Here is a 13049-nt window from a genome sequence, read left to right as displayed (position 1 = left end):
ATGTGGCCAGCATGACTAAGCCGCTTCTGGTGAACCAGAGTCGCGCATGGAAACGCCGTTTACCTTCCCGGCAGAACCATACCTATTTATCTACTTGCACTTGAACTGCTAGGTTGGCAGGAGCTGGGACCGAGCAAAGGGAGCTCACCCCATTGCGGGGATTCGAACCGCCAACCTTCTGATCAGCAAGCCCTTGGGTCTGTGGTTTAGACCACAGCGCCACCCGCATCCCAAGACCATTCCTTAAGAAGCCGTAAATGAGGAAAATCTAAGTAATTACTGGCCAGTTGCCAATTTCATCTTCTTGGGCAAGGTTCCTGAGTAGGTGGTCATGGACCAGATCCAGGCACCCTTGGAGAAAACTGATTTTCTAGATCCATTTCAATCAGGGTTTAGGTCTGATTTTGGCACAGAAAGTTCTTTGGTCACCCTGTATGATGACTTATGTCAGGAGAGAGACAGGGGAAATGTGCCCTTGTTAATTCTCAACCTCTCAGCAGCTTTTGATACCATCAGCCATAGTATCCTTCTGGAGCAGTTGTCCCTCTTTGCCGTTTAGCTGTCTGGCCCAAGCTTGGGCCAACATTAAATGTGCTGGGCTGCTACTGCTGCCACCTATCTGCACTTCTAAATGTTGAGTCTGAAGCAGCACACATACAATAATATAGCCTCTTCTGGGGCTAATTCTTCCCTATAAATGCATGACCATCCAACACGCATGCATGTAAAGTAAATAAATTGCAGGGATGGAAAACAGCTTTCCCCTTTAAACCAACACCTCATTTGGCAATCAGTCAGTATCAAACCTGAACAGCTGGCTATGCCAGTCAAAAGCATGGTCATTTGGGAATCCTGCTAGTTAAAGTATGTTCTCCAGCTCCCCAGAAACACATCATACCCAAAGTAGGAAAGGATGGAAGGTACCAGAACAGAAACAAGGAGAAGAGGAAATGTTAATGACGCTCTGGAGACTCTTCATTGCAGACAGCTAACACAGTTTCTTCAGAAGAATGGCTTGAACGGTCTAGTATACTCAGAGCCGACTGAAGACATTTTGCTGCCTGTGGTGAACTTGAAAATGGTGCCTCCCTGGAAATCGTAGTTTAAGGGTGCTCAGTTACAGCATGGGTAGGGAATATCAGGCTCAGGGACCAAATGCAGCCCTCCAAACCTCTCTGTCGGGGCTCAGGCCACCCACTCTCCACCTCAGTTCTGCCCATGCTGTTCTTTGATGATGGAAGACCATCTTATTGGACTGAGAGGGTACTGGTGTTCAGGAAGGCTACACTAAGTGACACCTCAGTATCAATGTCTTCAGTATTATCAGTGACATTGAAATATCACCATCCAGCTCATCAGTTACAAAATCCAAGGCTAAGCCGCTTTCCTCTTTTGGAACAACAACAAAAAGAGGGATATGTGTGGGGGGACTTCATCAAGAACCTCCTTTTGACTCAGCTTGTGTTCAATTCTCATACTACAGTCCCCTCTCCCTGCCCCTCACCAGCCAGTTCTGGAAACACTGAGGTGAGTCTGTCTTTGTTCAGCACCTACTCCTGGATAAGGTGGTGTTAAATGATTCAAATGAGATCTAGGTGATTGGGTTGATGCTCAGAGAAGATTGGGAACTCTGACTCTCTTACAGGTACCAGACTCTGCCCTCTCCATGGCATAACCACTTGGCACGTTTTGTTCACAACTCCCTTGAATCAAGGAGGTCTCAGATCTTGTCTGTCTAGTGATTATTACTATACAGTGGTACCTCTGGTTACATACTTAATTTGTCCCAGAGGTCCGTTCTTAACCTGAAACTGTTCTTAACCTGAAGCACCACTTCAGCTAATGGGGCCTCCTGCTGCTGTCGCGCCACTGGAGCACGATTTCTGTTCTCATCCTGAAGCAAAGTTCTTAACCTGAGGTGCTATTTCTGGGTTAGCGGAGTCTGTAACCTGAAGCATATGTAACCCAAGGTACCACTGTAGTTGTGACTTTGTACCTGACTTAGGTCTCATTGAAATAAATGAGTCTTTAGAATGCCTATGTTTTGGATTATGTTTATTAACTATATCTTATCTGGCTGCGTGCTTCTTTTGGTTCAGAGCTCTAATTCGATGTTACTTTTTTTGTGTGTGTGCAAAGATTGGTTATTTCTCTTCATTTACCACTTCATATTAATGACTGTATTCGTTAAGCATGTTGCATTGTTTCTTGAACACATCTGCTTTGTATCCACTAATCCCCCCTCTTTCTTGTTAAATCAATTAGGTCAAGCTTAGTTTTCTATGTGCTTCAAAAGTCTGTTTCCACAGACTTCTACTTAGTCTCCTTAAATACAGTAACATATCTTCCTTGTATAATTATTCCTGCCAATCTAAACGGAAAGCACAAGTGATTGCACGTTAAGATTTTGTAAATCTCAGCGATGGAGTGCTCAGTTGACAGCAACAGGAATTCTGTTTCAGGCAAGAGATTGATAATATCATTTGTATTTTAATTCTCTTCTCATTTCAAGTGAGATGGTGTGATGTCATACTGTCTCCTCCCACAGTGTAAACTAAACTCCTGTCAAAGTTTTGCTGCCTCTGTGACAGAGAACAGTTTTGCAGCTTGCATTACCTTGCATGACACTCTCAGCATCTTTAACTGTACACGTTTGGGTTTGAAAGCATGATATCAAGGCTGGTCTTTCTACTTTTCTGTGGAAATATTGCACTAAACCTTGGAAATGCTCAGAAATTGCCAAGAGGCAAGTAGATGTGATATTTTTATACTTTATTTGAGGGTGAGGGGGAGTGATTGGTCTTAATGAGACAATCTTGTTTTCAGCATGTGTGAAAGGAGAGTGAGAAAGAAATGTAATGGGGAAAAGGGCAAAAATCATGTATGAGAGAATAGCTTAAAATTCTTTCTCAAAACAAAGCAAATGATTTGTAGTTTCATGATTCCAATGAGGAAATCTGTGTTGCAAACTAATGAAAACTGATTTTGCTGGCTGTTTGCACATTTACTTCTTATTCACACTGGTGATGTGACCACTAGGAAATGTGGGTGGGGTGCACCCCATCTTTGTAAGGATTCTGTTTTTCAAAGTGCTTATGTTTTCTACTGAAATGCATGTTTGGAAGAGGCAAGGGGGGTGTTACAAGAACTGTACTTGATTTCCTTCTCTATAGTCTGAAAGAAGATATGTAAAATCTAAGGCATAACCCCAATCCCTATTAATTTAATTTTATCTGTGTTGTTCAGGCAATTGGCAAGTGTTCTCTTGCTACACAAACATCCAGCTGTAATGTAAAATTGATACCATATTTCTAAATCAAGATCAAGAAATACTTTGCAACACCTTGGCACGAAAGCAGCATGCTTCACTACAGTTTGTGGACTTGACATTTTTCTGTTGACTTTGCTTAAATGCTTTTTAAGTACACAGTGTGCTTTGCAGATACTTCAACAAGACGATTTATACAAGAAACATTATTTTATTTTTTTCTTTTTAAATGTTCAGTTGCTTAGGAATGCTAAGTCAGAGAACAGCATCCATGAAGATGTCTGTATGACCAAGTTGAGGTCATAACAGCAATATTCTTTCACCTGCAAAATACTGAATAATCCTTCATCTTGACTTTCCTTCTGAAAGTTTGCAATTTTGGAATGCTATCCCATTTATCGTTGAATGGAAGTTGTGTTCATTATCCTTCCTGATGAAATATATTGAGTTGTTACATAGACTATATTTTTGCACTGCTCCTAGATAAGTATTCCTTTGGTGTGCAGCTATACCTCAAATTCTGAAGCATCTAAACATTAAAAAATACATGAATATAGGTTAACAGTTAGCAGTGTCATTACACTCTGGAGTTAAATAGTATGTATTGTCTGCATTTGGAATATGGATCTTTTCCAAGGCACAAACCTTGCAGATGGTTTTATTTGTCTTTCCTATCCATTTTTGTGGGATGATAGCCATAACTATCCTTGAGTGTAGATTTCTGGCAAGGAAAATGCTTTACATTTTATGCTTGAGTCACTGGAGGAATATTCCCCCAGCATAGTAAAACAAAGCCACAAGTCTACCTCTCAAATTATGTCAACAGCTGAGAAACTTGTGTATTATTCTTCAGTTGGTTTCAAATGGCTCTCCCTTTTGCAAATTATTAAGTGTGAGCAGCCACACCAACATCTATAGCTGTAGTATGAGATTATTTTTTATTGTTGAACACGCTGCACATTTTAAAAAAAATATTATTTTGCTGTGTTAACTATTCAGAAATATACTGAAGGGTTGTGTCCTTTGTCAAAACACTTCAGTTTGGCTGGAATTGCATTCTAGAAACAAGATTTGTCTCTTGTTCCACTGTCTTGTCAAATAAAAAAGTCAAAGCACACTGAAGTGCAAACAATGCAAACTTTTCTCAGTATTGTTTAATCCTATTCACAAGGCACACATATAAATTCAGCATAAGGACTCCCACCGAAGAGAGTGCTTTCAAGTCACTTCATAATCCCTATGAGATTCTCTTGCCAGATTTATTTCTGGGTAGACTTAACCATTCCAGTGTCTGAACTTTCCCACTCTATGGTTCTAGAATCCCAGCACTCTGTTTTCCACACCAGGATGTGAAATCTACTTCTTCCTGGCCTTATGTCATGAAATTGGATTTCCTTTCCCTGGTACAAGCAAGGAAAGAAAATTTGCTTCCTGCAGCTGTGGGAAAGAGAGCCAGTGAGACATTTGTATGCCAATTGCTTGCAGGGCCATTGGAGAAGCTGTTTGCACAAATATGCTATTCCTGAAGCTTACAACGTGAAGGTTCTACTTTCTGAGGTGCTGCAACTTCCACAGGCACCTGACTGAATATCATGATGAGAAACATCTGTTTTAAAATGTCAGTTTTGGAATTGTCAGCAGGGAAAATACTACTTTCTGTAGGAGTTCTTGGAAAGTTGGTTTGCTACTTAGAGAAATGCAGTGGAAAGAGAATTAATAATGGCACTCGTCACTGCATGAAAAAACAAGTTATGTGACTGCAAAAGCAGGTGTGCAAAGGTTAGCTCATTATGTTTGCACGTGCATGATTTTGACAGACTGTCCTAATGCCACATAACTGGTCTGTGACTTTTTGCAGTTAGAAGTCACGGTGGTTAATGCTGGTAGAAAAAATTCTTTCCTTCCACCCTCTGCCTTCACTTTAAACATAACAAAATCACTTGTGTCTTCTGACACTTTATTTTAAAATTCTCCTGTGTACTGATGAATAGGATGGTTCTGTTAAACAAATGCTTTGTAATTTACACTGTTATTACTTACTTAATTTCAGTCCTGCCCTTCCTTCTTCCCACAATAGCTCAGGGCAGCAAACACCAAAATGGTAAAACAGCAAAATTACAAGTAAACAAATCCATATAAAACAAGTAAAAACATTTTTTTAAAAAACATGTAAAACAGTCACATAGACTCACAGCTTATAATTTTAAGGTTCAGCCCTCAAATAATTTATTCAGCCCTCAAATGGCTGAATAAACAGGAAAGCTTAAAATTACTATTCTCAAAGTGAATAGTGAGGGAGACAGTGACACTTCACCAAGGAGGGCATTCCATAAATTGGAAACAACCACCAAGAAGGCCCTGTCAAGTTCAGTGCCAACTGAGCAGCACCAGTTGAAATTTAAATGTTATTTTTATGCACAGGCAAGGATTTTCAATTGAAGTCGCACATAGTTCAGCTGTTCATGGGTATTTTGAAGCAAGATATGACTTTCTCAGAGGAATTTAGCAACCAGATAACACAGTTACCAGTCCAAAAAAGATCTCTGCCGCTGTACTAGTCAGCAAGCTAGTACATGTATATGTGTGAGAGAAGTAGTGGGAAGGCTGTATGAGAGTCAGTGGTCAGGGGCTAGTTTGGTGTGTGTGTTAATGGCCCCACCCACCATTGGCCACACTCTGTCCATTGCCAGCCACACCTTCTCGCCACTGCATGTCACCTTTGTGGGCAAAAAGTTTGCCTAGTCCTACTTTACATAGCTATGATCAGAGCATCTTTCACCAAGAGCCTGAACACTTGCAGGCATCAGCGTAACTAATAAGCCTGGTTACAGCAGACCTTGAATTGTGTGAACCACGTGGCATTGCAATCTATGAAATGTTGACTATGGTATGCCATTTATTTAGCTTTTGGGCATGCATTAGTGCCAGCTGCTCTCACTTATAGTCATGGCATCATTCATGCTGAACTCACCATTGGCAATGCTGGTGCTGTTGCATAAACTTGGTAGCAGATATGGCAAGTGCTCTGTGCACAGTGGAATGCAGGTAGTTAAGTTGAGTGAAAAGAGTTGACTTAGTAGCTTGGGGCCACGCAGGTTTACACTGGCAGGTAGATTTTATCAGCTGTTCAGATAATTCAGGAAGAGAGTGTCGCCCATAGGAATGAGGTGTGGTTTTCTCCCCAAGCTATTTTGGGTTATGACGGAAGGGGACATACTGCTACCATTCTGAAAACCAGGGTGACACAATCACCAGCTCTGGCCATTTTTGCAACATCCTACAGATTTTGAGGAGCAGTACTACCGTTGCTTTTAGATGTGGCCATTCAAGGCTTGATGTCAGCCAGCTGGACACATGAAGCAGAAACAGCTTGTAAATATGAAGGTGTGGTGGCAAATAAAAAAATTGGAAAGGCTAGTGCTGGCTGCTGTCGTAGGATTAAATGTTGGCTGTATGGACAGCAGAAAAGGGGTCCATACAGGGTTACTTTTTCTCTTAATTTTAAGGACAGGGTTTCCATTAGGCAAACTGTTACATCACCTTGGGTGGCAGGAGCAAGGATAGTCCTTCTTAGAGCAAGACATTTTGACTGAACTGGCCTGGGAGGAAACAGTTGCATTTCCACAGCAGCTAGAAAATCTATTAAAAAACCACGTAAAGGTTTAAAGTGAACTTTGCAGCTTTAAACTAAACATAGAAGATAATTTCTCACGCTTGCAGAGAAATGGCAGTGTTGCAGACATTCCCCAAGGCCACCTTGCCCAAAATGTTTTGCTGTGAGGAAGGACCCTCCTTGGGAAAGCAAGGAAAAGAGGAGGGGAAAGCAGAGAGGCAGTCGGTGTCGCCACCACATTTAGCAGCAGCAAACCACTTTAAATAAGTATGAGATGTTGAGGAGAAATGCTGCAGGGGCAGTGGAGCCACCCATCTCAGTTGGCACAATGTCCGTCCTCAGCCCTGCTGTCCAGACTCTCCCAGCTGCCAAAGCTAGCAATAATATTAAGAACATACCATGAGCTTGCTGGATCAGGCCAGTGACCCATCTAGGCAAGCATCCTTTTGTCACAGGGCCAGACAGATGCCTGTGGGAAGCATGCAAGCAGGACATGGGCACAGCAGCACTCTGCCTACCTGCAATTTCCAGCAACTGGGAAGAATTCCTCTGGCAGTGGTGGAGGAAGATGGTCATCAGGGCTCGTAGCTACTGATAACCTTATGCTCCATGAGTTACGTCTTCATGCAGCACATAGTTAAATTGTGGAACAGGCATCCACAGGAGGCAATGGTGAACCCCAACTTGAATGGCTTTAAAAGAGGATCAGAGGAATTCATAGAAGATAAGTCTATCCATGGCTCCTAGCCATGTGTCCTGAGCCCGGGGGTAACCCGTGAAACGCGGTCCAGGACCAGTCCAGAACCCGAAGGTTCTGCTGGGGGTCAGTCCAACAGGGCCAAGGCAGGACACGAGGCAGGAAACCAGGCAAGGCAAAGACAGGTACAGGATCTCAGGCAGGATCTAGCATACAGCGATGTTGCTTCCGCAACCTGGGGCGGGGTCCGACAGCCTTTTATCTTTGTCGGGGTAGCGGCCGGTCCTGATCCGCCAGTGAGTCACCTCCCTGTTTCGCCCAAAGGTGAGCACTCTTCCTGTGAGTACTCGGGTCTCTCTTTCTCTCAGACCTTAGTCTTTGCAGCTCGGGAGACGTCGGTGGGTTACTAGACGCAGGGCCGCCTCAGCCTCCCCTGACCAAACCGGTAGTGGAGCAGCTTTAAGTGATGGCCCAGCTGAAGGCAACGAGGTAATCCCCACATCTGGAGCCAGGGCAGGCTCAGGCCCCTGACTTGGCCCAGCTGGTGTGTGTTGCAGGAGAACCTGTGCAGACTGGGGCTCTTCGGGATCAGGCCCCAGACTTGGTTCAGATGATGCCTGAGGCAAAGGATCCAGTGCAGAGCCCGAGTCCCAGGCCATCACACCATGATGGAACCTATGCTCTGCCTGCATGATCAGAGGCAGCATGCTTCTGAAAATGAGTTGCTCAGAACTGCAGGAAGGTAGAGTGTTTTTGTGCTTGGGTCTAGCTTGCAGGCTTCCCATAGGAACCTGACTGGCCACTGGGAGAACTGGATGCCAGACTACCCATAGTCCTGATTCATCCGTCTCTTTTTAGGTTCTTATTCTGGAGGCAATTTTGCCCCACACCTTCTTGGCATGGAATGAGGCACCATGGGATATTTTTGGACAGGGGCCACCAAATTAGTGGTAAGGGAGCTAGCATTTATATGGTCTATCTTCTCCCAAATGTGACATCTTCATCAGACACTTCATCCCATTTGTAATTGTGGGTGTAGCTGGTTGCCTTCTGGAGGACGTATGATTTTCTAAATAAATGATTGCTTGTCTTTCCACTGTTTGGGGGCAACCATATTTTTTTGCTTTCTCCATGCCGCTTGATTCAGCTGGGATGTAATGGCATATTTCACTTGCCATTCACTTTTGTCACTTGTTGACAGGTAGTGTGGGCAAGTAAGAATAGGCTTTGGTGAGCACTAGGAGGCATCTCATGGAAGGTGGAGAGAAGTCTACCTCAACCTACCTCTTATTGCTGGCTGGCTTGAGGGATGGAAGGAGGGGAGGCCTTTTCTCACTGAACACTGAACAGTGGAGGTGAGATGGAACAGCATAAACACAAACTCAGGTTGCATTTAAAGCAGACCCACAATGTATCACCCAGCCTTACGAAGCCAAGGCAGTGTTGCCCAAGGCAGAAAATCTGGGCTTCCTCGGAGTTTCTTCCTGCTATTTATTCCTGCTGGGAAGAGTTAGATTTTGAGTCAGCCCATTGCAGATCCTTGATTAAATAAATATGATCCCTTAATTCCAATGGTTGTCTAGTGTCTTCATTCCAGGGGTGTGGTGGCAATGAAACCTTTAGCTGAATTGATACTAGAGCACTCCTTATTTTTCACATTTTGAATTGATGATTCTTTATTTCATTGAGAAGGTTGATCACCTTTTGGGATTATTTTGTCAGCAAGTTCAGGTGGATCTTCTGAACTGATTATCCTTATTCTGCATTGATGCTGAAACAGTGTTGCTCTCTGAACAGTCAAAAAGGCAGTCTAATTCTGACGCCAAAGTGCACCAGAAGGAAACTTTGTTATTACATGTTCCCCAGTGTATTGAAACATTACTGTGAGCAGTTTGAAATAAAAACAAATGCTCCAGTTTTTCCATAGTGCCTCATATTCTTATTAGCCTTCAGGCTGTTCTTACAAGGGTACCTCCCAGAACTGTATTCAATAAGGCAAGACTAACTCATCCAACCCCAAATACTTCCTGGGTTTGAGGGGACAAGTGAGCAAAGTAGATCAGATGACAGATTTAGCTTTACCTGACTACAGTGACAAAAGAGTTCCAGGCTTCTTGAATTAAGTCTCAAATAGTATGCTGATTATATGCGACTCTGTAAAATAAAAACATTCACTTATTGACAGAAATATAGTGAAACAGAAAACACTTGGCATGATATGGAACTTGGTAAACATTGCAGAGTAAATACTATGTAGCTAAAAAAGAATCTGTGATATAGAAACAAGACCAAACAAGTTGGGTCTTAGAGTCTGTTTTAGATGCTTTATTGTGCAGCAGACTATTGCTCTGTTTCCCATTTCCTGGAGCTTATTTTGTAAAGCTGGTGAACTTTACCAGGTAAAGAAAACATAATGCTTTTGCTTTTATGGACGGCGTAGCAAAAGATGAGTTTACAGATATTCATTCTCTAGTGTATTGTGGATGTTGTGTGTGGTGGAATGAGCCAAGATGCTGTCTGGAAGTGCAATGGAAGGCAGTCATGTTAGAACTGGAACCCATAGGCAACAAAATGTAGGTCAACTTTTTTCTTACTTTCCCCAAGGACAAGAACCAGCCAGCATTTTAGAATTAACACCAGATGACTAGCCTATTCCTTTTCTCTTTTGTTTGCCATAACCTTCCATTTTCATTGCTATTCCACATACCCCTTTCTAGCATGACAATAAAATCTATATTGGTGTTAACAAATGCTCTTAAACTTGTATCATCTTAACCCTTTTCACCATTTTGCAGTGTAAACAAAAATGTGTGTGAAGGTGCAGCAGACTCCAACGTATGCGCCTTCAGTCTGAAGAATTAACTATTCAATCCCTATTCAAGAACCCTGTAAAAGCAGGTTCCCAAAGGCAGAGCCCACTATGCGTGTATGGAGATGTCTTGTCAAATGGTACAATCAGTGGGTTGTATCCAGTGTTGCCATTCCACTCACACAACAGATTTCCACTTGCACAATGGAACATCTCCCTCTCATTGCACACAAATGAAGGTAATGGATGGTTGGTGAAGGACCCTGTGTGAAAGGCAGGGAAGGGAAGCTCCCAGGAGAGAGCTGGGAGGGTTCACCTCTTTCTGTGTGGGAAAAATCTACCGTACTTGAGAGAGAGAGGACTTTGTTTTTTATTGCAATATACTATGAAAAGTCTTAATAAAATCTTATTTTTTACAAAGGAACTTTCCCCTGTCCTGTGCAGGCCCTCGTGGAGCCTCAAAATCTGCCCCAGAGGGTTGGGAAGACCCTTCGGAGCAGCTTTGGAGGCAACATGATGAAAAGAAAGAGAAGTTCTGCGGCACAAGTTGAATAACATTTGTACAGCACTGGACAAAATCCTGTGAATACACATAAGGGAGATACAGTTATGAGATTGCCTTCATTACAGGCACCTTCATTGTTGTTGTTGTTTAGTCATTTAGTCATGTCTGACTCTTCGTGACCCCATGGACCAGAGCACCTTCATTGTACCCATGGATAAATGATAAGAAATTACCTTGTGGTGAAAATAAACCTAACTGATGCAATGGTTAACTTTGATTTTAGCAGAAGGAGCAAGGTGAACGGTGTGAAATAATCAAGATAAACAGGAAAAAGGTCAGAATGGATTACCTATGACTTTCTCAGTGAAATTACCAAGTCTAATGCTATCCAACAGTATTTCAGTTTACTAACTGGGATATTGATGGTGCACTAGAAAATACTCTCAGGCTGAGGTGTGTTTTGTTTTTCCCTTTGGAAAGTTCAGCCTTTGCCCCAGTCGCTAACCCTAGAAGATGCACTTCTGTGCCAATGCCTGGCAGCCCTGTGCCACCCACTGTTCTCCATTACAAATCGCTTGTTATTTGGCTCTTTCAAAGAGTATAGTTAGCTGTAATCATTTCTACATTTGATCATCTGTGTTGCATTAGGTAACACTTGCCCTTAACCTCAACATGTGCTTTCATTTATTTTTGTCAAACAATGTAATTTCTTACAGTGTATTCTGTGGCAGCTGATAACTTTGACTTTTTACATTTATTTTTTTGCTAAAGGTTTTCTGGCTTCCACGTAATATTTATAAATAATTGGTGGCTGTAAGCCATACACGATCCTATAAAATTGCAGCACAACTGTATTCTAAACGCCAGCCCCAGCAGTGCAAATGTCATATAGTGTTCCATGGATTTGCCATTTACTGATTTGAGGGGAGACTTTTAAATCAATGTCAGCTTCCTGAAAATGGGCATTAAAGTTGGGAACATAGGAAGCTGATACAATCAAATGTAATAAAATAAATAAAGGAAGCAATACAAATGCAATTAAAAATCATACAGCATCTAGCACAGCACAATGAATCCAAACCCTGGTTTGATCAGGAATGTATTGCTACAAAGCGTTCTTTGCTGGATAAGTACAGGAATTACAAATCAGCACAGCACAATGCAACCATACAGCAGGCAGAAAAATAATATTAAGTAGTCCTCCAAGACCATCAGCAATTTTCAAGGGTCCTTGTGCGGGGGCAATTTTGGGAGCCACTGTCCTCAGTCAACCTGAAAATGCTGGGAACTGCTGACATGCAGAGCTGAGCTGCAGCCCTTTCTGTTAAAATTACCTTGATTATTAGCTCCATGGCAACTGAAAGCACAGTCCTATGTAAGCTTACATAGAAGTAAGTCCTACTGTATTAAGTGTGGCTTCCTTGCAGCTAAGCATGCATAGGATTTTACCCTTAGACACAACATTAATCTATATCTTTGAAATGAAATCATTGCTTATTTCTGAACTGTCTACTTTCCATTTCCATTTGCAATTTTAATATATGCCTAGTTTTGCAAATTATTTGTTGAAGGTGAACTGCAAGTGCTCTTCGATGTGACACTATACTGTCATTAATACTGCAGTTGAGTTAGTGCCGAAGTCCATGTTACGTTCATTTATTGGAACACAAGGACTGTTATTCTGAGCCTGAGGTAATCTAGCTGAGGATTTTCTTTCTGGCTAAGGATAGCACTAGATGTTTCAGAGCAGTCACATGATGAAGGAATGATTTATCCCCTCTTGTATGTGCTCCATGAAGTATTTATTTAAACTTGTCCTGTGACTGAATGCTGAACTTGAGAAAATGGCCAAGAGCACAAGTAAGAACCTATTCCAGCAAGGTTTCAGTAAGAAAGTGCTAAAACTTCTCTTGTTAAAGGTATTCCAGACGCTGCCAAGTTGAATTTGAAGAAGCTTGCTAAGATTAGCATAGGAAGAAGTTTGCTAGATCAGACCAAATGTCCATCACCTCAAACATCCTGCTCTCCACATGGGGCAGCCAGATGCCTCCAAGAAGCCCACAAGCAGGGCATAAGCTACCCACTCTGCAGTTGCTTCCACCAACTTGTGGGCATAACTCATTATGACCGATTGTCATTCAGGAACCCATTAACCAA

General features: G+C 42.3%; 1 protein-coding gene across 43 annotated transcripts in view; it reads left to right on the top strand.

Annotated features, from left to right (window-relative positions):
• The first annotated feature begins 2560 nt into the window (after positions 1 to 2560).
• The window catches only part of ABI3BP (ABI family member 3 binding protein), a 128813-nt gene continuing 118324 nt past the window's right edge, over positions 2561 to 13049 (top strand). For 37 of the 43 annotated variants that reach the window (XM_082220946.1, XM_082220965.1, XM_082220961.1 and 34 more), the window contains exon 1: positions 2562 to 2746. In XM_082220946.1, the coding sequence (XP_082077072.1) occupies positions 2668 to 2746 (79 nt within the window). In that variant the 5' untranslated portion in view covers positions 2562 to 2667. Of the gene's footprint in view, positions 2747 to 13049 lie in introns of all 43 variants that reach the window. The other 6 variants (XM_082220943.1, XM_082220944.1, XM_082220982.1 and 3 more) reach the window with 2 other exon arrangements.

This window comes from Podarcis vaucheri, assembly GCF_965113315.1.
Source record: "Podarcis vaucheri genome assembly, chromosome: 4".
Lineage (NCBI taxonomy): Eukaryota > Metazoa > Chordata > Lepidosauria > Squamata > Lacertidae > Podarcis > Podarcis vaucheri.
The sequence above is the reverse complement of the archived record's forward strand: the minus strand, read 5'-3'. Positions and strand labels throughout refer to the sequence as shown.